General features: G+C 46.5%; 1 protein-coding gene across 1 annotated transcript; it reads left to right on the top strand.

Annotated features, from left to right (window-relative positions):
- The first annotated feature begins 1,773 nt into the window (after positions 1-1,773).
- Positions 1,774-23,612, top strand: LOC139052773 (uncharacterized). Its single transcript, XM_070529851.1, has 5 exons — positions 1,774-1,932; positions 19,257-19,432; positions 20,532-20,605; positions 21,584-21,670; positions 23,385-23,612. The coding sequence occupies exons 1-5, from the start codon at positions 1,861-1,863 to the stop codon at positions 23,504-23,506; spliced, it is 531 nt and encodes a 176-aa protein (XP_070385952.1). The 5' UTR covers positions 1,774-1,860; the 3' UTR covers positions 23,507-23,612.
- The last annotated feature ends 1,808 nt before the right edge of the window (positions 23,613-25,420 follow it).

The raw sequence follows: 25,420 nt of genomic DNA, 5'->3' as shown, positions 1-25,420 counted from the left end.
GGCGAATACAGCGAAACCTTTGGTTTGCAGATGACATTTTCCTGTTTAGTAACATTGTGGACGAATTGCAACAAATGATTGAAGACCTGAACAGAGAAAATGTAAGAGTGGGCTTGAAGATTAATATGCAGAAGACAAAGATTATTTTCAGTGACCGTGCAAGTGAACAAAAGTTCAGGATCGCCAGCCAGCCTCTAGAGTCTGTGAAGGAGTACGTTTACCTAGCTCAATTACTCACAGGTGAGCCTGATAATCGGAAGGAAATTTGCAGGAGAATAAAAATGGGTTTGAGGGCATACGGCAGACATTGCCAGAACCTGACTGGAAGCTTACCGTTATCATTGGAAAGAAAGCTGTACAACCAATGCATTCTACCGGTGCTAACATATGGGGCAGAAACTTGGAGGCTGACAAAGAAACTCGAGAACAAGTTCAGGACCGTGAAAAGAGCGATAGAACGAAGAATGTTAAGCGTAAAGTTCAGGACAAAGGAAGAAAGCGGTGTGGATGAGAGAGGAAACGGGGATAGTCGGTTCTAATTGACAATACGAGAAAAGAAATGAAGCTGGGCAGGCCATGTAATGAGTAGGATAGATAACCAGTGGACCATTGGGGTTACAGAATGGGTGCCAAAAGAAGCGAAGCGCCGTTGAAAAAGGATGAAAACTAGGTGGGGTTGCTGCTGCCAGGGCGAAGGGTGAGCATGCACAGGCGAGCTGAGATGGCTGGTTGCACGATGCGCACCAGTATTGGAGGTCACGTAATCTACTGAGTTTTCTAGACATGACGCAGTTGAAACGGTGAAGCGGCAGCAGGGAACGCTCGCTCTGGGACAAGCACGTGCGCTTCCCGCTTCCGGCGCTCCTCATCACGCCTGTGTTGCTCGCTGATGACCCCGAGTTCTCAGGGTCATCGACTGAGCTCACTTCTCGTGCGTCATTGGGTGCGTGTCCTCACGCTTGTTTAGTCAGTAATCGAATACTTGCTGCTATTTATACTGCCTATTGAATGTTGCTTCCAAAGTTTCAAGATTAAAAGCGTTTTGAAAATCAGCCAATGCAACGCGGCAAGACATGCTGCAAATTCCAAGTAATCGAGGTAGCTGCCTCTCAAGTTGTTACCTGGCATAAAGCGAGGTAGCGACCTTAACACGTCATCGAGGCCCAAGAAAATAAATTCCTTGCAGTAAAATGAACGTGCATGCTGTTTTATTTTCGCTTCATTGTCTGTCACATGCGGATTACAAAACCTCTCAAACATCAATGACCTTCCACTGCTTCAGCGAGCCCATGCGCAAGAATGCAAACATCCCCATCTCCAGTTTGATGAAGAGAGGGATTGCATAAATCGTGAGCCACACAAGTATTTCTGCCAGCATTTTTAATTATACAAGGCGTGTGCGAGCGAGGCAAGTGCAATATAATATGCTAGACAGCCACACTTGTTTGAGGGCCACTAGGTTGTTTGCCCGTCCAGGGTATTTCGTCTACGCGCGTGCACACGTGCACATCCACCTGGGACAAAAGCCAGACATGCGGTGCAGTATTTTTATGCACCTAGTGTACGGGACAGTGTTTATCCCCTTTTTACATCTGAAGCCGCATGTCATATGACAGGTCACATGGTGTGCACCTTGCGGATTCCAATTATCGAGGGCAGGTTAAAAGAAGCACATTTTTTTTTTCGTCTTCAAAAATTGCCTTCTCTGATAGCGCTTGTCGTTCACTCCAAAAGGCAGTCGTAACAGCTGCGTGTTATTATTGAGCCGCAGTGCGGCTGCGTGGCCTGGCCACACGCATGTATAAATTGCGCAGTTGATCGCATGTGCGGCGCACGGTAGTAGTTTCCCAGTTCATCGCGATGGCTCTCATGCTCGTTTCTGCACTGCTTCTGGTCTTCAGCGCCTCCGCTGTTCACGGAAGCGAGTCGCCGGTAAGTATGAGTGTACTATACTGTGTGCGTACATAAACTCTGCTGAAGGTCGCGGGATCATGTTTCGTTTACTGACGCTTTCTTCCTCGGCCGTCGTTTGCCTCACCATGCTGAAGTCGATGTTGCACAGGGGCAATTAATGTGATCGCGCGAGCCGTCAATTTTCTTGCAATTGCGCTTCAGATCTGCGTTTTGAGGTGGAACCTGGACGGCATGGGCCGTGATCGCACGTGTCCTACGAGGAAGCGTTAGCTTGGTGTCCATCCCGATTCCGCCCATTCGAATACATGCAAAACGCAGAAATGATTTTATGAGGTAACCTCTGCATTGACGAGAGGAAGTTAAATTCTAGTGACTGTATCATGCGGGATTTTGATGTATGCCCTCGACCTTTTTGCGCAAATTGCTGAACATATGACAGTAAAAAAAAAAAAAAAATAGAACCAAGATGCTTCGTAACTCCGCACCAAAAACAGATATCGCAATTGTGTCAATTGCATCTGTTAGGGAATCGAAAGTGGACGAATTTGATGTATAAACTTAAACCTTACGTGCATTTATTACGTTGTTTGCAAGGATATTGCAAATGTAGGACTGCCATTTGTAATACACCACCTTTGTTCAGTTCAGATGTACTATTAGGTGCAGTTTACAAAATTGTGATAGCGTTCTCATTGCTAAGCTGCAGAGCTGTAAGGTTGATAGTTTCGTTTTCTGAAGTTTGGCTATTCTCAACAATTTCTATAAAAAATGACGGCATAAATAAAAAGATCTCCTTCCTAGAAACAATAGCTAGATTTTAGCTTTTTTTTTCAATGTAACAGACCTGATCAAATTAGGCGAAGTGGTTGCTGAGAAAAACGATTTTTCAATTTCCATGTATTTAATAGGACCTCCAGGGCCAAAACAGCAAGAACACTTTATTGCATGACGACTCTACTCCCAGTCGTAACTGTGGAGGGGGCTAAAGCTCCCTCTTAAAGCTGCAACAATTTAGCGCTTAGTGTCAAGCATATTGACACGTGTACTTATCTTTATCGGGTGACTACGTTTCGCCGCTTAGCAACTGCAATCGCACAGCGAGGGACGCGCCTGCATGTATCCGACGTTTCTGGAAAGTTATCGATGCTTCTACCCGGCTGTCTGTTGTCGCCGAACCTTGTGTTATCTGATTTCATCGCGTAACGCGAATGGTGTAGAACTTTGTGGAAGGCACGCGGGCCCGAACGATTAGTCTGGAACATTCGACGACTGCTGTATAAAAGCCAACGCGCTTGACCCGCTGATCCGATTTTCGACGATCGCCGACTGTGTTCGCCGCTATCGTTGTGCTTTAAGTGTAGCCTGTTTTGTGGGCACAGGTTCGCCCAATAAAAGCTAGTTTTGTCTTTCACAGTACTGCTACTGTGTTCTTCAACGTCACCACTGCGTGACAATATAGTGCCGTTATTGCTATGCTATAGACGAGTCCATAAAAGGCCATGATGGTTTACAAGTATGACAAGCAAAAAATCGCCGACGATTACATTACTCTCTAATGCGAAAGTTGAGCGCAGCTTTATGCGTGTATTATTTCGCTATATATTTGCTAGTGCCTACCAATTGGTCTAGGGCGGCAAGTTGCAGACGAAGCGAAGTGTGGGGCGGCTGCCTTGCTAATCTGGAGATCGCAAGAGCCAGCGCGTGGGCGAGGCATGGGCGCGATTCACAGAAGCCGCCGCCGACAGCCCCAGACAACGCGCTAAAACCTCCCAATTTTCCAAAAGTGGCGCCATTATTAGATCTTTCCGCCACCCCTCTCACGCCGACGTTTCGTCCTCCACGCCTCCTGTCGCCCCAGCCTCCATCGCTTCCCCATTGGTCAATCTGTGTCTGGTGGATGCAGGCGCCGCGCTTTTGTATAATTTTTCTTGCCAGCGCGCTCCGAACGGCCATTGTTGGCCCTGCGCGACGAAAGTACGCGCGAACGGACTGATTGAGTGCGTTAGCAGAACAAATCAAGTGTGTTAGGGACGAGAACTGAACTGTGATACCGTGCTGCTGCGCCTTCGGTTCCTGCAGCCGACACAGGGACTGCAAAAGGCTTCTTTATTTACCATCCGGCGAGCGCAACGCACAAACAAGAAAAGTGATGATACATAGGATCGGGCGGGCTGGCTTTGTGAAGTGCCACGTTTCCTCACAATTTCTGCTTTTGAGCGTAGCTCACACCTGCCGCTTCGAAAAAGTGTATGTGCACGCTGTGCGTGCTTTTAGCGCGCTTAAGTAGACTTTTTTTCGAATGTGCTCTCTTTGTTTCATGTAGTTTCGTCTTGCGGCGAAAATGTGCGCATCTGCAGCTTGCCTGCGATGTAAAAGCGGCTTTATTCATGCTACGTTTTGAGCTCCACCAGAAGTTCGCACATTCTCGGCGCTTTTACAAGGCTCAAATGATTTACGGATGCAGTCATTTAGCTTCGAATGTACGCCCCCATGTATTGACTTCCGTTTCGGTGATTAACGTTTTTAAAGGGCCCCTGAAACGGTTCGGACAAATTTTGTAGACGCGTAGGGTACAGCTTAAGTAGAACATTCGCACCACAATTTAAGTGAAGCGTTACGTATTAATGGAGCTACAAGCGATAATAAGTTACCCTCCTCCCCAGCCGTGCTTTTCCTCCTCAACTCGTTCGCTGAGCGAGCGGGGCTAAGCTCCGCCTTCACTGGTCCTGCGTCATGATGCGACGTCACATCTTCCACTTCCGGGTGTTTTGGAGCCCGCCCCCGCCCGCGCGAAACCTCTCCGCTAGCCGCTTCACCGTCGACCCCAAGCGAGAGCTATCGAAGCAGCGTGCGTTGCGAGCATTCTGTCGTAGCGCCGAACTTGTCTGGTATTCCGTTAACCACAGGCAAGCTGGTCATTTCGTCAAATGACTGGAGACATAAACTCAAGCTGATGAAGGAACTTTGGCGTAGACGTACGTGAGCGGCCTGATCAGTCTGCATGGTCCAGATACTTGTTGGCGCAGCGCTTAACCAGTCAAACAAAGCGCTAATATTGCTCTAACGAAGCGTAAAACATCTTAAACATTTATAAAAACAACGTGTTGATGATTACACTCCTGCGAAAAATACGCACCAGCAGCAAAGAAGGAAACGCTTCGTTGCTGCTACTGTGTATGGTTGAGCTCTATTCCACCAGGTGGCTGCACCGTGCAGACCATTCACATTTGCCCTTCTGCTCATCTCGGCTCATCCCGTTACGGCACAGTCAAGCGGCCAGACCCTGTCCCCTTGCGCTTACGTTTGCCCTAATACGGGACTCGCGAAACGCTATTGCGTTAGTAATCTTCTGGTGTAAAGTGACGGCCACAAACGCGCAATGCTGGCGCTGATCGGATAGCGGCAGTCCGATGCGCAGCAGCCAGTTCGCTCGTACGCTGCCTTGCAGAGGGACACGATGTCGCAGCTTGACATATTGCCAGTCGCTTCGTTTGCAGCCCACAAGGCAACAAAGTCGAATCATAATGCTCGCGAAAACACTGCGACCAACTCTGACCGCGGAGCTCTCGTCAAAATGGAGTACGTTGTAACACAAGCAGACGACACTTGCTGTGTGCCGGAAGCGCTTAAGTGTACTGAAAAATTGTTCTTGTGCATTCTCTTTATGCTACTTTCTTTTTATGAAAACAAATGAACTAACATTCCAACTATTGCGAAGATCATTTGTTTACCATAAAGTTAGAAAAATTATCGATCACGCGCCCTGGTCAGCCAATCGGATAGCTCGCCCCACTGACGTCATATGGGTTATTTCGGTCATATGGGTAGGGGCGGCTTAAAATTCCGCCGAGCAGTGCGCTGCCATCGGCAGCGATGTGCATTTTTAAAACCTTATAATAAATTACACGCTTTACGCAGAGCACTTAGACGTGTCAATTATAGATCAGAAGGACCTACTCTAACGACTCAGTACGTTTGTAGAAAATCGTCAAAAGCGTTTCAGGGTCCCTTTAACGACCCGAAGCGACTAAAGCTATGAGGCAGGTCGTAGTGGATGGCTCCGGATAACATATTTAGGTCGCTTGGGGATGTTTAACGTGCGCTTTGATCGTAGTTGTACGTGGGCCGGTAAATTCCTCGTTGGCGTTTTGTAATTCTCGCGCGGGCGCGGTAGCGCTGCGCCAGAAGTTGGTGCCACGCTGTGATTGTATTTCTTTATTAGATTTTATTTACTAGTTGTAACAACGTGTCATTATATCGTATTATTGGCGGCGCCTTCAGGGCACCAAAGCGGCCACGGGAACGCTTGTAATGTCACGTTCTCTCCAGAAGCCTGTGTTAGCCGTTACATGTGCCCTCCTGTAGCAGTACTTGTAAAAAAAAAAAAACAATCTATCGTCGCTATTACAAAAGCACCCCGCAACGAAAAAAGCGCCCCGCGACTGCTGCAACATACCACGCCCGTGCGAGAAGAATCACGGAATACCAACGAATAATCTCTCCACGGGCCTCTTGAATTTTGCCTATATCCCGGCTGCTGCTGGATGCGTCTTCAATAGAGAATTTTAGTGCGTCCGGTACTCCGGCAAGAGCGGGCGGTTTGCCGGATGTGAGAGGGCGTAAACGTGAGCAGCCAGATTGGTGGCGCCAGCTGGTGGTGCAAAGCTACACCACCTGAACACAGATGCAATTACTATGTTCTTCTTAGCTGGGGTGTAAGTTTTGGACAGTGGCGTAATTGTAAACACAATTACGCCGCTGCCGAAAGTTTTCACCAGCAGCGAACCAAATAAAGTAGGTTAATGCAATTTTAGCTTTGTGTTTGTCTGGTTGAGCTCTACAACACCAGTCGGCTGCACCGCCCCGGCCGGTCACGTTTACGCCCCGACCGTCTGGTAATCCGGCAAGCGGGGGCGGTTTGGGCGGAATAGCGCACACGCTGAAATATCTATTACTGGTGGCATGAGCAGCGGCTACTCGCATGTTGTGTGTGCAGGATTATAATGGCCGAGAAAGGCCGCAAAGGGCCGCAGGCCCGCTGATAAGGCTGAAAATTTTTATTGCTTAACGTAAAGATTTTTATGCGTCCGATTAAGTGAATGGGTATCGCATGCGTCATATGCACTGTATGTGAACCTACGAAACCACGTACACATAATTTCACACTGTCAAAACCTGAAACTCTGGTAGTTACGCGCGTGTTTGTGCACACCGCGTGCATGCGTCGTGTTTCAGCAACACGAACTCTCAACGTGTGTGGGCTTTACGCCTTATATAATGGTTCTTTTCTCTGTTTTTTCGGCTATTCCACAGCGACATTCTTAAGGCCAATAACCGACGGACGAAGCAAGATCTCGATTGAAAAAACTGCTCCGCAGGGCTCGAACGAACTTTTCCGCGGATTTCCTCAGTTAGCGTATTAGCCGTCGTCTGCTACGGCAGGGCAAGCATGGGCGGCGCCACCATCGAGGCCGCGCCGAGCGGAGGAGGAGGGAAGTGGTTAGCGCTACTTTCGGAGGCTGAAGGCCAATGCAATCAATGGATGGATGAATATTATGAGCGTCCCCTTTGGAATGGGGCGGTGGGTTGCGCCACCAAGCTCTTGCTATTACACTGCGTAATGTCCTAGATAGGTTAAACAAAAAAAGGAAAAGAAAACGCTAAAAAAACACTATGAACTACCATACCCAAATTTTCTGATCCCCTATTTCGGACTGTGCTTTTGTACGTCATCGTTTTGTCATTTCCCTACTTTTATTCCACCAATGCTCAAATCGCCTCTTACTAATTGCTATTGCGGACGTGTTTACTTTTCCACTGCTTTGGCTGAACCCAAGGGCTTCAAGGAAGCCAGTGGTTCCTAAATCGACCGCTGGGCAGAAGTCTTCACATACTAATAAAACATGCTCCGTCATTTCCCTAGCTTTATCGCAGCAAGCACATGCTTCTTCTTCCGTCTTATATCTCGCTTTATAGGTGCGTGTTCTAAGACATCCCGATATCGCTTCGAAAAGTAATGAGCTTCCCTTTGAGTTATCATAAGTTGTTTCTTTCCTGATTTCGTTTTTTCCTCTTATTTAGTTACTCAAACAACGCGCGCTACTCAGGCGCCATCTCGTAGCCATCGCCGAAAAGCCCGTCGTGCGTGACACTACGCTCTTTTCACGCTTTCGCCATACCCCCTCCCCTTTCCGCTTCATTGTTCTGCTGCACCCTTGTCTTCGCTGCCTACTCGCGCCTACTGCTTTTTTCATTCCTCGCTGCGCGCCGCGTTCGCTTCCATCTTTCGCTATGCTCGTTCGCTCGGTTACGATGGGAACGTCGACGCTCGCCGCGCAGGAACGGGCGCCGACGAGCTGCGCTCTAAAAAATTACAGCAGAACTCATCTTACGATGGCTGTCGGCTGTAATGGGAATAGCAGTCGAGGAATGTAGCTACAGACCACATTCCTGAAGTCACGTTTATTTTACACGTGTAGTGCTGCTTTTGAGACTTTCGTTGCTTCGGCTTTATGTTCCATACTCCGATATCAGAGAGTATTAGAATAGGGGCCCCAAACCAAAGAGCTTTGCGGGTCTTAGCGTTGGGGCACGCAGGAGTGAAGAGCTTTAGAATAGGGCTTTGCGTTTGCGGCTAGCGTCTTGCGCTTGCAGCGTCACTACGGCGTCAAAGAAACGCTATAATAAATAATTAAATAAAGCATACCATTTTATGATAAGCTGAGTAATTTTCAGATTGGAGTTTCCGCGATAAATTACAATTGAGAGGTTATTCTATTAGCAGCAAGCAATTTGTTGCACTTAGTTTTTAGCAACCAATTTTACGCGCCTTCACCAGCCAAGCTAAGCCGTGTCAGGCCCACGAGCCATAAATATACAATCGAATTCGGAATCAGCGTCGTTTAATGGATCAATCTTCATAACACACGCTAGTTGCGAGAAAGCGATAACCATAGTCACTTCTTCTAACTTGCGAACTTCACGCGTTAACACGAATCTAAGCTAGTTTGGTGATAGGTTAGAGCCGTCGCTTCGATGGGTGCTGCCATGTTTGTTGACACAAAGCTTTTGGGGCTCTCGCTAAATCTGCGAAATAGCGTGCCCGATGCAAAACCCAAATGCAGTTTGCGTCTTGCGCCATGCGCATGCGCAGCGGCTTTGACGCTATTTTCTTTTGGCCCCAAACCTTCGGGGCCCCTATTCTAAAACTCTATATCGTCCCAGTTTGCTATGGCACTCGCTTGCCAAGGTCACCCATGAACATGAAGGCATAACGACGACTCTATGACGCTGACGCAGTGACGATGAATTGACGAAGAAGGAATAATATCGACGGAACGACAAAAGCGTAAAGGATGATAACATGACGACTATGAGATGTAGGAGGAGGAGGAAAAGCTTTGTTTTCCTGAGATGTTAGAGTTCTTTAAATTACTGGGTGCTTTCTTCTGCCAGGCGCTGTGAGGTGGCCGTAAGCCCTTGACTTTCGGCGATATCCAAAACACAGTTAACCATCCGCAGCTGGACTGCGGGATCCGAGCTGGACACCGCTACCTCCCAGTCTGAAGTGTTATTAAGTTGGAGTTTCGCCATAGGCTTTAGCCCGGGGCAGTCGTTCATTATATGTGTCAGGTCCGCCTTATGGGCGTCGCAGTTTTTGCACTTAGATGAGAAGCAGCCAGGATGCATCGGCGAATACTTGTAAGGGCTGGCAAACGAGCCAGTCTACTGTATGCAGGTATAACCTGTTGCAGTTTATCAAGTGATTTATGTGGTGGGGGTATTTTTGTCTACCTTCGCGGTAGTGCATAGTAATTTCGTGGAACGTCCCCATGAGATCCCTCGCTGAACCCAGACCGAGGCTTCCCCTCCCGGCTGACGAGATCTCGGGCATAATTGTTTGGCCTGATTTCATGTGCGAGGAATGTGCCGAGACCCAGATCATTTGAATCCGACGATCAGGTGGTGGATATCGGTTTGTGAATTTTGCCACGCGTAAAGTTTATAACTGCAGTTTTAGATTCACTAAAAATAATTTTCGCGGTGGTGCCATTTATAGCCAGAGCTATAGCTGCTTCTGCTTCCTCTGCATGCTTGCAACAAACTATTGCTGCAGAGTGGGCCTGGCTTTGACTTCGACGTCAACGTGGACTAACTGAAAGCAGTGTAGCGGCGACCGTTGGAACCGCAGGCGGGCCTCGTGCCGGAGAAGCCTGCTTGTACTGCAGGCATGACTGAATTGTGTGCGTGCGATTTGCTGCTTGTGCGCGCCCCAGATAATTACTTCTGCGGTCTCAGTGTGCGCAAGGAAATCGCACTGTACAATAGTGGACATGAGTTCGACTTCACGGCTGTCTGGGACGATATTGTCTCCTTACGGGCTAAGTGTTTGCCGCAGATGAGCATCAACAAGCTAGCCTGCGAAGTGGAGCTCATCGGCAATATGCTGCTTTCATATAAAGCTCCCGCCGCTAATGGCTTCATTTGTTGGCCCGTGAACCAACGTTCTTTATGCACACACTTGCTTCGTTTACATGCCGTGTATTTTTATAGCAGGCTGAGGGAGCGCCATCGCGCCTGCGAATGCGTGGCTCGTACAGGCGCGGCTACGTAAGAAGCCAGCGACGGTAACACTTGCAAACCAGCGCGATGAGCTTGAGAAATATAGCACATATAGGATTCCGGCAATAATTAAAGATTGATCGTTTTTATGCTTGCGTCTTACCACTGTCTGCACAGCGTGGATTTCACATGTTCTATGGTTAAAAAGGCAGAGCGTTTCGATGATTTCACGGGAGCACGCGAATGAGATATCAGAAGACGCCATACTTGAAAATTTGCCCCCCTGGTCAGTCAAGAGCATATTGCTTTTATATTTTATGTTATTTTTTAGTGCCACCACGATTTTTACTAGTATCACCCTCGCACCCAAATATATAATTAAACCACATGTTGTATCGCTTCTTGTAGTGCCCCGAGTCTGAACAGCCATTGCAGCACTTTTTAATTAGTTAAAAGAATACGTTGACACAACATTAACAATTTGAAAGCAAATACACAGCACGGCATTAAATAATTCTTGTAAACCCCGTGCTACATTGAAATCATTTTCAAAGCAGTGACAACTACAGTGAAGCAACATCAACATATATCGACCCATTTCATGCAAAGAAAAAGTGAACAAGCACTCGCTAGCACCACTAGCAAAAAAAGAAAAAAAAAAGGTAACGTGAAGGTTTCAGAATTGACCACAGCGCGTGACACAGCTGGCCTAAAGTGAATTTCCATTACTTGCAGACATCAGGGCTTCGAAGGTCAGGTATTTCCAATTAGCGAGAACTGATATTAGGAGTCACTCAAAACGAGGTTGAATGCTCTGTCAAAAGCCCTTAATGCCCACAGACGTCAATTTGTACAGTCAACTGCAGATAGCTGAGGTGAGCGTACACCAAACGTTCTAGGCTGCAGGTGGCATTTCAGGTCCATCGATAGGTAGAGCAATAGCCGATTCCGTGCAAGGCATGCGAGATTGCGTGACGCTTTTTTGTGACGCCGTCACCTGCTTTCTAAAGAGAGCCCTTTGTTCAAAGCGTCCAAACACAATGAGCGCTTCACAGCTTCGCCATGTTCGCCATTCGTCATGTTCATTGCGAGTGCCCGCAGTACAGCGTGCAGGGACAACAACTTTCCGTCGTGCTGAACCAGTTGGACGACCAGACTCTGTCGGAAGAAATAATTTTGCATCGACGCGACTTAACATCGCCTCAGAAGGCCGTGCAAGCGCTACTGCGTTTCTTGACATCGACCGGCCTGTGTGAACGCCTGTGATTGGAACGCCTTTTCTGTCACCTGTTTTCTTTTTCTTCTTCTTTTTTTTTACGTTTTTCTTCTCTCGCTCTTTGTCGTCATTACAAACCCCATATCCCCCACTCCAGTGCAAGGTAGCAAACCGGAAACTCGCCTCTGGTTAACCTCCTTGACTTCCCCCCCCCTCTCTCTCCACAGCTTCGCTCCGCATTCTCTGGCTTAGCTATTCACATCTTTCTTTCTTTTTTTCAAAGGGGGCATTACATCTCATCAGTAACAGCAACATAATGTTTATAGTATCCGCTGGACTGTAGACGAGGCGAACAAGTTAACCATAACCGCCTACTTGCTTAGTGGCTATGGCGTGGAGCTGCTAAGAACGAGGTCTCGGGATCGTGTCCCGGCCACGGCGTTCGCATTTCGATGGGGGCGCAATTAGATTTAGGTGCACGGTAAAGAACCCCAAGTGGCCAAAATATCCGGAGCCCCCGACTACGGCGTGCCTCATTATAATATCGTGGTTTTGGCACTAAAAACCCCATAATCTAATGTAAGTTTAAACGTAGACGCGTTCACTAAAGGCGCAGCGACATCAAGCAAAAAATAAAAACATAGTAATCGCTCTAAAACTGCAGTAAAGAAAGCGCAATTGCTTATATTCTCTGTCGAACCGCCACGATCCAACGCCGCCGTCGCTCTTGCTAGTGAAGCAGCACCGGAAACTAAGAGTGTGCCTGACGAGGTTTTGTACGTTTTAATGCACCCAATTACACGACAGTTGTTTTAAGACATCGGAAGGCTGACAGAAGCGTTAAATCACGATCAAGAACGCAAACATGACAGCACGCGCATAGGCGCTGACGGGTACAGTGCTCGCCCGAGCCCGCCTACGCTTCGCAGCCTTGGCGACAGGGGGCGTTGTCGGCGTTTTCCGAAGGCCGTATATCCTGTGGGCCCGAGCAGTGTTTATGTAGAGCTTTAGCTATTCCTGTCCTTCTGTCCTTGTGGTGTTCAGGATGCGTATTTTTTGGTATTGGATCTATCCTTACGTTTATGTGGTATATTAGCGGGAGTTTGCACATTGAAGTATGTGTGGATCCATATCGGGTCCTCCAATCCTCCAGCATGTGTCTTCATATTTCAGTTTTGGATAGTATCTCCAGCCATGCCAGTTTGTGTGCCTCGGCGAGCTACTCTAGGGTATTGTGGATTCTCAATTCTCGGAGCTTCTCATTAGCCGAATATCTAGGGAGGTGAAGGTCTGATTTGATTGTGTAATTAGGCAATCGATTTCCTGCTTTTCAGCCGGATAGGGGTGCAGGTAAGGAAGGAAATATACTATCTGGCCCAGGATGAAGCCTTGGAAATGTTGCCAGAGATTCGCATCTTTCATGCCATTATGTTTGTTTGCTGCTCGCCTAAATAGCCTGTTTGTTTGGCTAACGAACCCTATGATTTTGCTGAGTGTGACTACCTTCTTTCCGTTGTTTTGTACGTGCATCCCCAGGATTTTAAGGGTCTGCACTTGTGCTTATGTGCCACCTACCGTCGCATGATGTCTGGGTGAGGTGTTTTGAGCTTGTGGTTAAGCCCTTATAATCACAAGTTCAGACTTTTGGGGGCAGCATGATATACCTATTTAATTAACATGATATACCACTCTGCTCGTGCTTGTAGTGTTTCCTCTATCTCACTGTCGCTTCCGGTATTAGCCAAGAATGTGATATCGCCAGTGTCTTAAACCAGCAATTGTGCTAAGCGCGGTTTAAGCGAGATGTTAAATAGGAAAGGGGATAGTACTGATCCCAGTGGGGTTGCCTTGCTGGCAAGTTTCAATATGGAAGATGCGACGGAGCCTAGTTGGAGTTCGGCAGCCCCGTCGGAGAGGAAGGCTTTGGTATAGTTGCAATTTTGTGTCCGACATTGAGTTTTTCCAATACAAGCATGATTGCTTCATGCGTAATGTTGTCAAAGGCTTTTGTTAGATCTAGGGCTAGGTCAGCTGTAGTTCTTTCTCTGTGATGTAAAACCTCTTCTGAGATCCTCAGTATGATGCCTTGTGTTTATAGATTTGCTGTAAAGCCAGTCATGGCGTGCGGGAGCTAATTCCTGTCATCCATGTGGCTCTGCAGCCTGCTTAGAATTACGTGCTCTAGCACTTTGCCTAAGCAGAAAGTGAGAGATACAGACTTGACTTGCAGAACATGGTGGTTCTGCAAGTCAAGCTTCTTTGCCGGTTTCGGGATGAAAACTATCTTTGCACGCCACCAACATGAGGGGAGTACCCCTCTTTCCCAACATTCGTTAAAGTATTTAGTACTTGCTTCAATCGAGGCATCATCTAAGTTTCGTGGTGATTTGTTCGTAATCCCGTGCGCGCCTGGAGCTGAGGAGGTCCGGAGTCTGAAGCACAGCCCACATTTCAGACTCTTCGATGTCCTCGTCCGGTTTGTGGTTCGGGGCTTCCTAGTAGCTCGGCAAAGAGACTTTGTTTGATGTGTCTGCGTATCGGTGTCTGAGTTCCTCGACGAGTTCTTTATCCGTGAGCGCTTAATTATGCACTAGACTAATAATCTTTTTACTCTGCGCTATTTTGCTGTTCTCTAGATCTAGCAGGTGTCTGAGGAAGTGCCGAGTATCTTCGAGTCCAAATTTGCCACTCATTTGGTCGCCGCAGACTTGGCTTCATTGTTGCCTGGAAAGCTGTTGTGCATAATCTTCTATCTCTTTGGACAGCTTCGCAATTTTAATGCGCAGTGGCCGATTGAGTATCTGCGTTTGCCACCTTCTCTGCAGACTGTCGTATGCTTCCTACATATGTAGCAGCCGATTGTCCATAGATGTGGTGCCTCTGAGGACGGAATTGATTTCATTACTGTTTTAACATCATCGTTGAAGTCTTTGATTCACTCCTCTAGTTTGCTTATCTAATTTCGTGCGTTTTCATCTCTGCGTTGCCTGCATTTGCCCCAGTCCGTAATTTGGACCAGTTTCTGCCTGTACCTCTGAGGTTTTTGGCTCTTATAGTAGTTGCCACTATGTAGTGGTCACTACTTAGGTTATTCATGGTGTTCTGTCATTTCACTTCCACTATATACTTTGTAAGCGTCAGGTCCGGAGATGTGTTAACTTGTATGCTCCTGCTACATCTAGTAGGGGTGACTGGGTCTGTGTGTAGCGTAAGGCGCGCATCTTGGATGTAATTCCAGAGGTGCGTGCCTCTCTTCTTATTGACTCTGTTTACCCAAGCCATATGTTGTGCATTAAAGTCGTCCACTAGGACTAGTGCATTATGCTTAGAAATTTTTGCTTCGATAATGGTAGGGTGTCCTCCCTTTGGGTTGCTGTATACATTAAGTATGAATGTGGCGGGTATGCCTACCCTCTATAGAAATAGTTCTACTAGAAGACAGTCCAAATCAGACATTTCTAGGTCATGTTCTATGGCCGTTAGATTTCTCTGTTAGATACGCGACCAGCACCTTTTGAATGTATCGCCGTACGTTACGAAGCGGTGACGCTACGTAGGCAAACGGGTGTGCTGATGACGTTGCAATCACTATTAGCCGTTATCGCCCTTTAGCGCCTTATTCAACTGCGTGGAACCGTTATAAACCGTGACGAAACGTACTCGGGCGGCGGCACCGCCGCGTGGACCATACCTTGAAAGCGATATGCGATGCCGACAAAGAGTGTCCACTGCTGATATAGCTTCGCCCCTTTTCGTAATCTATGATAGCTATATAAAGAGGCTGATTGTGCTCCACGGATTTCTCGATTACCTGATTGATGATATGGATGTGGTACATTGTAGAGTATCCCTTACTGAAACCTGCCTGTTCCCTTAAGTGACTAACGTCCAGCGTTGCTCTTAATCTATTGGAGATGATATTTGTTAGATTATGAGGTTTTACGTGCCAAAACCACTATCTGATTATGAGGCACGCCGTAGTGGAGGACTCCGGAAATTTTGACCACATGGGGTTCTTTAACGTGCACCTAAATCAAAGTACACGGGTGTTTTCGCACTTCGCCCCCATCGAAATGCGGCCGCCGCAGCCGGCATTCGATCCCGCGACCTCGTGCTCAGCAGCCAAACACCATAGCCACTGGGCAACCACGGCAGAGTGAAGATTATCTTTCTGAATATTTTTATAATATTACAATAACCTAATGGGAATTCTTTCTCAATTTTTTAACTTCTCCCTTTTTGTGTATTAGTATGATGTTGGCATTCTTCCAGTTCTCTGGGACCCTTGAAGTCGACAGGCAGTTCTATAAAGGGCCGCTAGTTTTTCAAGCATTATGTCTCGACAATCTTTGATTAAATCGATTGGTAGTCCATCTTCTCCTGCCACTTTTCTACGTTTCAGGTCTTTCAAGACCCTTCTAACTTCATAGCTAGTTATAGAAGGAACCTCTCTAACCTGTTCATTACTACTTTGAATGGAGGTATCGTTTCTGCTTCGGGTATTGTACAGGTCAGTATAGAATTCTTCCGCTGCTTTACTATATCTTTGAGATTGCTGATGATATTACTCTGTCTATCTTTCAGTGCCTACATCTTGTTTTGTGCGATGCTTAGTTTCATTCTCACTGTTTTCAGGCTGCGTCCATTTATATACTGTTTGCTCTCTCTTTCTCACGTTATAATTTAGAGTAGCTCTTATTTTCTCCTTGTTGATTAGTTTGTACAGTTCCGCAAATTCTATTTGATCTCTTGAGTTGGACATTTTCATTCTTTGTTGTTTTTTTATTAGATCCTTTGTAATTGGGAGAGCTTACCTACTGGTTCCCTTGGGGCTTTACCTCCCTCTTCAAGTACTGCTTCTGAAGCCAGCCTAGTTAAGGTTTCATTCATTGCGTCTATGTCATCTTCATCTCTCTGCTCTAAGGCGGCAAATTCGTTTTAAAGTGCCAATTCGGCATTGGTCTGCTTTTACCCTTACTGCGTCTAGGTTGGCCTATTTCTTCTTGACTAATTTTATCCTTTCTTCAAATTGAGGTTAATCGTAGCCCTCACTAACCTATGATCACTGCACCTTTACCCTACTTAAAACTTCTACATCCTGCACTATCGTGGAATCAGCAGAAAGTATGAAACCAATTTCATTTCTTGTTTGCTCATTACGGCTTTTCCAGGTCCACTTTTTGTTCCAACGCTTCCTGAAGAAAGCGTTCATTATTCGCAGCTTATTCACTTCTACGAATTCTACCAACATCTCTCCTCGAGTGTTCCTATAATCCACGCCGTAGTTTTTAATTGATTGTTCACCAGCCTGCTTTATCCCCACTTTTGCATTGAAGTCGCCCATGACTACAGTATACTGAGTTTGCACTTTTGGCATCGCTAATTCAACACTTTCATAAAACTGTTCTACTACTTCAACATCGTGACTGGAGGTTGGAGCGTAGGTGTGTACTACCTTTATTCTATACCTCCTATTTAGCTTTGTTACGACTACAGCTACCCTCTCATTATTGCTGTAGAATTCGTCGATGTTGCCCGCTATGTCATTATGGATTAGGAATCCTACGCCGAACTGCTTATTATCTGGTTGTCCTCTGTAGCAGAGGACGTGGCCATTTGTCAGCACTGTATAAGCTTCACCAGTTCTTCTAACCTCACTAAGGGCAATGATATCCCAAACAATGCTTGATAGTTCCTCAAAGAGTCCTGCTAGGCTATAGCTTCACCCGAGAGGGTTCGGGTGTTAAACGTTGCAAGGGTCAGTTTCCATTCGCGGCCTGGCCGGGTCCAGAGATTCCTAGCACCCTCTGCTGCGTTGCAGGTCTGACCGCCGCTTTGGTCAAGTGCTCCGCAACTGCTGGGGACTGAGGGCCATTGGGTAATTGAGTAAGTCATTTGGGAGTGAGTGGCCGAATATTGTACTAGGGAGGCCAATTCCTGTTCTGGTGAGGGAGTGTCGTGTTGAAGCTTAGTGGGTCTTCCTAATTTGTTAGTACATGCATTAGTATAGGATATAATCATGCCAGAGCAAATATTCGCAAGAAGATGGGGCATGTGTTTGTTTTTCCTTGAATGCACAAAACGACGCTTTGTTGAGAATGTATCTGGAACGTCAATGCATTTCTCCACAATGTTCGAGAATTACGAGTAATATCTCTGAACTGGCGTCATCCTGAGAATTCCTTTCAAGCGGATCCGCCTTGTCAACTACATGGCTAGAATTTGTATTTTGCAATATGGGCCATAAGATAATTAGTTACGAACTTAATTAGGGGATTTTTGTTAATTAGTAGCTTAAAATTAAATTATGGGGTCTAACGTGCCAAAACCACTTTCTGATTATGAGGCACGCCGTAGTGGAGGACTCCGGAAATTTCGACCAACTGGGGTTCTTTAACGTGCACCTAAATCTAAGTACACGGGTGTTTTCGCATTTCGCCCCCATCGAAATGCGGCCGCCGCAGCCGGCATTCGATCCCGCGACCTCGTGCTCAGCAGCCTAACACCATAGCCACTGAGCAACCACGGCGGGTGTAAGCAGTAGCTTATACATTTCATTTTTTGTGCAAGTAATGTCCGCCTCTTCGAGTAGACAAGCTAATGAAGAATAATTGTGCTGTCTGCCACAGTCAACATTCAGAAATTTTTGAAAGTGTTCGCTGAAACACCCGGTACAAGCACACAAGGGCGAGTGGCGCCCTGGTACTAATATTTACTGTTCTAGGGGTGCCAGATTAAAATATAAGACGCTTGCACTGATGTCGCCACGGTTGTCAAACCTGGCGATCACTAGACGCTGAAAAGATCTGTTGACTGGGGCTCTAATTAGGCTACAGTACATGTCGTACGGTGTGCCTGACATTACGTGGTATCCGCTTCTGCTACATTCCCGTCATATTGCCGGGAGGCCGCAATGTATAAACTGCGCTGCACCACTTCGTTCCCACTTGAACTCTCGCAGATGAAACGGGTTTGGTTCATAATGCACGTCGTATTTTTCCTCTTTGTATTTTTCTCGTTCGTCCCACATTTGACCTGTCATGATGAAACAACTCTATTTGTCGTGCGTCGATACCGACGCTACACTTCTAATATATTCACTCACCGCTTGAGGCAAGTAGCCGGCGAAATCGAAAATTCCAGCGCCGTGATGCTCTTTGCAAGGCCTCCGTGATCGGGCGGCGCGTGCTCTCACGTCTTGAAGGCCATTTCATTAGATGCACATGACTGCCCAGCGCGCGGTAGTCAACTGCCTAATATCTGTAAGGATGCACTTCACCTCGCACCTCGCACAACATTGCGACGTTGGGAAGAAGCCGGTTGCCTATTTGTTGCCAACATTTCTAATACCATAATAAATGTATAAACCTTATTAGTCAGCGTGCTACCGCCTTCGCTAATGAGCAGTGCTGATCAGAGGACTTTATCGCTGAACTTCGCAGATATTTTTGTGGCACACGAGACGTGCACGTTGGGCGGAATGAATGCTATCACATTTAAAAAAGGAATTTCATTCCTGTACATATTCGTACATATCCGTACCTGCTGTAAATATTTATTTCAGGATGACACGGCAAGTTTGCTACAAGCAGTGGCAACAATGCAAGACACCGTCGCCTACTTCAGCTCGGTCGATGATCTGAGTGAGAGGTGCATGACAGCTGAGCGTCCAGTGTTCATCCCCGAGGAAGACCGAGCCGTGTTCGTTTTTCATTACCAGGGCCAAGATGACCAGTCCAAGTGCGTTGGTCCACTTTTTTCCTTTGTTATGACGATATTGAGAACGTCTATCGTCAGTATTCCTGACGGAGTGGACTAATACACACCAGTCTCGAACCGGACGCACGTCACCGCAGCGAGCTTCACTTTCCCAGTTCGCGCTGTTATATGGGGAAAGAGGTGTCATTTGGAATTAGTGGCGGTGTAGATGGGTAAATCAGGCAGCACAATATACATTTGCTATTTCACGCGATATTAGAAAAGTAACATAATCATCCCTAACGAAGACAAGACGGCATTGCTACCAATATGCCAGAGCTAGCTATACATGTCTTGCGCGTTTGGGAGCTAAGTGGCGAAGTGTCACCCGTTTTTACTGCAGATGACACAAAGCTATGCACGACATTATAACTCGCCCATCCCCCAAGAAAGAAAGAAAAGAAAAAGAAAGTGGTTTTTGAGTTAACGCTGACCTTGCATTGTATACTAGATTATTCATTCTTGAACTGCTATGGTGGCTACAAATTTCGATGTGATTTATATTAAACCTGGTTCAAGCGTTATCTAGTATATAGCTACGGTGCCAAGACAGCCTTCATCACGCCAAATACGCTTTCACAGTTGTGCTTGCGTGTGAGGAAGAGAATTGGAGCCCCCTTTTAGCATAGCGAAAGCGGCTATCTAATAAAGCACAGGAAGCATTGCGCTTCGTGCAAGATCTCTGTGGTGTGTGCCTTTGACCTGCAGCAAGCCGTTCGTTGGCCAGAGCGGCAGGTGCATCAAAAATACAGACTCGGGAAACACAAATTGTCCTTGTCTAACTTGGCAGGTCACTGCCGCAGTTGCAGCTGCAGACCGGCGCTCACGGTCGGACACTGGACGCTAATGTTTTCCCTCTTACCCTTCTCTCTTCTTGCGGCGAATCACCCCCTCCACCCCTCCCCCCCCCCGAAAAAAAAAAACCTAGGTTCAAAGTTTGCTTTCAAACCTAGGCTATCTCCGTACATGAGCATCGTTAACACTTTATTTAGTTAAGCTTTACTTAACGTGTACGCTAAAACGCTGTTTGGTGGGCTTGTGACTCTTCAATTCTATCTCCGTTTTTTTTCTCGCCAACCAGCGGGTATACACGTGCCTACTGCGTCAATATTACTGCATCCGATTCTGGAAACTTCCCCTTCGGCCCTTGCGAAGGTAAGCCTATGCAACAATACACGCGCATTATTTTTTAAATCGCTTATTATTTCGTAATCTCATTTCCGTATTTCCCCATAGTAAAATATACAGTTTCGAGCAAGTTTGGAGACCAATGGTGCAACGATACTTTTTTTTTTTGGGCAGCCTGGGCATGCCAGATAATATCAAGTGGTATACTGCCAAAGTGGGCGTATGAAACCAATGCAATGCATCGAAAATTTTCCACGTTTCACCACAATGCTAGATTTTATTTATTTATTTATTTTTTTATTTTTTTGATGCTAACTTTTGTTCACGAGTGCGTATTCCATTGCCTCTTTTTTAGTCCCAGCGATTCTGTTTTCCCCAATTTTCTTCCCCATGATACAACAGCCACGAGTAGCTAGTTAAGCTTCAGTCACTTCCATCGAGTATTTTTTTCTCCAAATTAGCTCGATAACATCATGAAGCCGTGTCTGTTCTCAGCAAAAATTATCGTCGCACATGTTGCGACATGTTTCAGTATGTGACACAAATTTACGGGGTTACTTCGAGCACTGCCCAGCAGCATTGGGAATACCGTTGTGTACTTGCAAGTTCATGACGACTTTCGTTACGACGAAGGTACCTCTTATCTGAGGGTGAAGCGTGGAAGATTTATACGCAGTGTTTCTGATCCGTCTTGAAATAAAAACCACCGGGAGGACTTCCAGTCTGCATCTCGAAAAACGTGATATGGGCTGCAGGTATAGCCTATCTGGGTCCATGCCAGGCGCCAGGCGTTGCTCGTGAGCCACATCCGATCCACGAGCTGCCACTTGTTGACTTTTTATGTCCAACACTTTTTACGTAGAATAGATTGGCGACAGCGCCAGTCTAGCGCCTGTTTTTAATTTGAAGGCGCTGTGGGCCTTAATGAGACCTCTGCACCATAGTGGATTTCATGGCGTGGTTTCATTCAACTCCTGTACACTGAAAAGTTCGTCTCCCTTGCAGAGAGCGAGACGCCTGGCACAGCTCAGATGCTTTTCTTTGACGGCCACAGCTGCTTTGGCGGTCGATTTCCGCTTTCCGGCACTGAACGTAAGTAATAATAATTATTGGGTTTTACATGACAAAACCACTTTATGATTATGAGGCACGCCGCAGTGGAGGTCTCCGGAAATTTCGACCACCTGGGGTTCTTTAACGTGCACCTAAATCTAAGCACACGGGTGTTTTCATGTTCCGCCCCCATCGGTGAACGTAAGTAGAGCACATTTGCTCATCTGTAGCGCGAAACCGCTTCGAACTATTGTATTTCTTGGAATGTAGCTTCTCAGCTGCCATAACAATCGCCATAAATATTCATTCCATAGGATGCATCCATGCGCTGCATAGTGAACGACCAGGACATCCAAGAACTATTGCCTCGAGGCCCTCGTGTCAGATGTCGACATTACACAAATATTGAGATATGGCGGTTTCCTGCGCGTTAACATATCGCTCTAGTTGTAGCAGCCTCAGAACTGACACATATATTTATTTTGCGACTTTTTGTGTTTCTTTCGCGCAGATGTGAGCAAGCGTTCCACTCCTTGTTATCGCTCTGTCTGTTCACGCTCTTCATCATTCATGTCGGTGTCATCTAGTAGTTATGGTGTTGGGCTGCTAAAGCACGAAGTCGCAGGGTCAAATCCCGGCCACGGCGGCCGCATTCCGATGGGGGCGAAATGTAAAAATATCCGTGTACTCAGATTCAGGTTCACGTTACATAGCCCCAGGTGGTCCAAATTTCCGGAGTCCCCCACTACGGCGTGCCTCATAATGAGGTCGCGGTTTTGGCTCCTGAAACCCCAGAATGAAATTTTTTTATCGGTGTCGTCGCACATTTTTCTCCTTCCTGGCAGTAACAAAGTAAGGCGGCCAGTGAGCAGAACTACATTAAGAGGCATTACCTGAATCTTAAACATGTGTCAAAGTGATTACTATTTGGTCGAGCGAGGGATGTATCTCGAGCCAAACTTTCGACAAGAGCTGAGGCTCTCGTCGAAACGTTGGCTCGAGATACATGTTCCTTGTTCAACCTCTGTTGATGACGTTGTTGCATGTATTGTGTAGCGGACTTTCTCGTCTGTTTAACATGCCCCGTCGTCTGTGCTGTTTCGCCATGGCTTACCATGACACTAGCATATGGCAGTGCAAAACTGAATTATTTAACAAGACGACAAGCAGGACCACTTGTAGAGGGAATCTCTTGAAAAGGCAGATTACTGCGAAACAGCGAGCAGTTGCAATGGTTAGATTAGTATGATCGACGCAGTGGTCAGTTATTGCGTCAGAAATTGTGGTTAATAGAAAGCGTCTTATGTCCAAAAGCGGTGCCATTTTGCCGGCACGCTTTGTAATGGTTGCGCGAATGATCGTTACGCGCACCACGCTGCCTTTACTCCTGATATCTTTGTCGCTAGTTTCGTGAAAGTAATCGTGCAGCACGCCTCAAATGCACGTACACGCGCACATTAAAACTACGTACATACACCCTGAACGTACGTACGTACGTACGTTTAATTCATTTTAAACAGCTCCAAAAACACACGGACAAGGAAGAGCACAGGACCAGCCCTCTGTGGTGACTTTCAGTGAATCATTCACTCATATTCCAAACCCAATATTTTTCATGGAGAATGGTTTATGTATGCACCATCTAAAAACTGGGCTTTTCAAGCTGTCCGAAATTTCGCTTCAGTTAGCCTTTAACGGAATTCGATATAGTTTCAGCCCCTCCCACAATTCCTTCTTTCTTTTTCTCCTGCAGAATGCATCATGTGGGTAAAGGTAGACTCCAAGGATTCCGTGTCCGACGAATGCCTGCAATACTATGACCAACAGTGCGGGTCAGAGAAGTACAAGCTGTACGACAGCGAACAATGTACCTAACAATGTTCGAGAGCTCGTATTCAGTAGGCATTCCGTAATGTCGCACAAATATCTGCGGTTAAGCCTGTTTCTGTATGCTTGCAAATAAAAGGATTTAGGATTCATACCCGCTGCTTGTTCATCCTTGTCATTATAGCAGCACAGAATTAAATAGAAGCACGAAATTATTAAAAAATGTATCTTGGTGTCTTAGAAATGTAATAATAAGTAATAAGACTCATATATAATGAGACACCCAACCACCTCCTAGAGAGGTCGTTATGGGAATAAAGGTAAGTAAGTTAAGGAAGCTACACTTCCGTATTTTTCCATTGTGTTAGATTTATTGAGTTGCCGTGTTCGCTATTATTTATTTTTAGCACTGCTAGGTGTAACCTGTGTTTCCTAAATCTGAACAGCACTTTGAAAAATCATCAGTGACTTCCTGCGCCGGAAGTTACTGAGCGGTCTGTGTAAGTGAAATTTTGTCAGGCGCTGCATATTGCGCACAAATACTTCCTGAGTGAGGGTCATGAAAAAAAAAAAACTGCATATCCCATGCAATGTGCTAATCTGTGCTAGTTCTAAGCATTCGGCTGCACAACATATGCGGTTAAATGTGCTAACGTTTTCAGTTTATGTGTGTTTCACTTGTGTATGGACCCTCTGGTTACTCGCCCGTTCCGGTCTTGCTTTTAACTTCCGTTTTTGCTATTCGCTCTTAGTGGTGATGCGACGACATTTAGCAGTAGCAGCTTACGTGAGTCAACTTTTCCCGCTGTTTGTGCTTGCTTAAGGGCTATCGGAAGCAGACTAATGCATATTTAACCTCGGAGCGCCTGATATATCTGTAGCAATGAACGACTATCCATGTAATGTAGGATCCCTATAGTGCAGCAGAATGACTCAAACCGCCTGTAATACAACGCACAACACATCAGGGTTGAGCGAACTAGCAAGCACGCACACGCGTGGCGCTGAACTAGACACTTCAATAAAGCCCCTGGGCCCTATAGCTACATCAGTGATGTACAAGGGAGAACGCTTGACACCTCTCTCGAACACCTGTGTGGATGGCGAGGAGGCTCGTGAAGAAGCGGAGACTACTGGGACGACGACCAACCTAAAAAAACTCGGGGGGTGGGGGGGATTGCTTCGCATATTGTTACGCGAAGGACGAGTCGGTAAGACGAGCAACTATTTACAGGTTATATTTACAACAGCGGTTGCAGCGCTGACCAGTTAGATTCACAGCGCGAGCCCAGTTCGTTCTTCCTCCTCTTTTCTGGAGGTATGGCGCCCACGCACCTCGTTCAAACAATCAAATACCACACGCGTGTAGCAATATTGCCTCGCGCGAGCACTGAAATAGTAGCTGACACAGTATACGGAACGGGGCGCAAATAAGCAAACTGATAGCGCTAACATCACAACTTTTGCGACGCCTACTTGTTTGCTCTGAGGCTGGTGAATATCACCCTACAAGGCTGGGAAACAGTGTTAGTAGAGATACGTGTCCGGACATGAGGTTCACCGAGAACATAAACAGCGCCATTTAGAAAAATACCGAACAGCAGCTGGGAAGCGATCACTTCATCCTCTCTCTAATAATAAGCACAAACGCGTGCAAACGCAAAATAGGTATCGCAAGAATTACGAACTGGGACAGGTGGAGACAGGCCCAGGCATCTACTGCAAATGCTATTACAGACCTAGAGGAATGGGATTAAGGGTGAGGTGCAAACTTTGAAAGCCTTTACGAAAGAGGTCTGCACGACAGAAGATTGCCCAGCGGTCGATCTGCACCTTCTACATTTATGGGAAGCAAGACACTCATTGAAAAAGAGATGGCAAAGACAACGGTTAAACCGCAAACGCAAGAAAAAGATGGAGGAGATAAACTAAAAGGCAGAATCCTACACCATATCTTTGGCA

The sequence above is a fragment of the Dermacentor albipictus genome, unplaced genomic scaffold (assembly GCF_038994185.2).
Source record: "Dermacentor albipictus isolate Rhodes 1998 colony unplaced genomic scaffold, USDA_Dalb.pri_finalv2 scaffold_33, whole genome shotgun sequence".
Lineage (NCBI taxonomy): Eukaryota > Metazoa > Arthropoda > Arachnida > Ixodida > Ixodidae > Dermacentor > Dermacentor albipictus.
This window is presented reverse-complemented; position numbering and strand designations above follow the sequence as displayed.

Bases quoted from the DNA above. Each gene is read 5' to 3' on its own strand.
- LOC139052773 (XM_070529851.1), top strand. From the start codon at position 1,861: ATGGCTCTCATGCTCGTTTCTGCACTGCTTCTGGTCTTCAGCGCCTCC. The intron at 1,933-19,256 runs GTAAGTATGAGT...TATTTATTTCAG, and splicing joins TTCACGGAAGCGAGTCGCCG to GATGACACGGCAAGTTTGCT. The intron at 20,606-21,583 runs GTAAGCCTATGC...TCTCCCTTGCAG, and splicing joins CCCCTTCGGCCCTTGCGAAG to AGAGCGAGACGCCTGGCACA.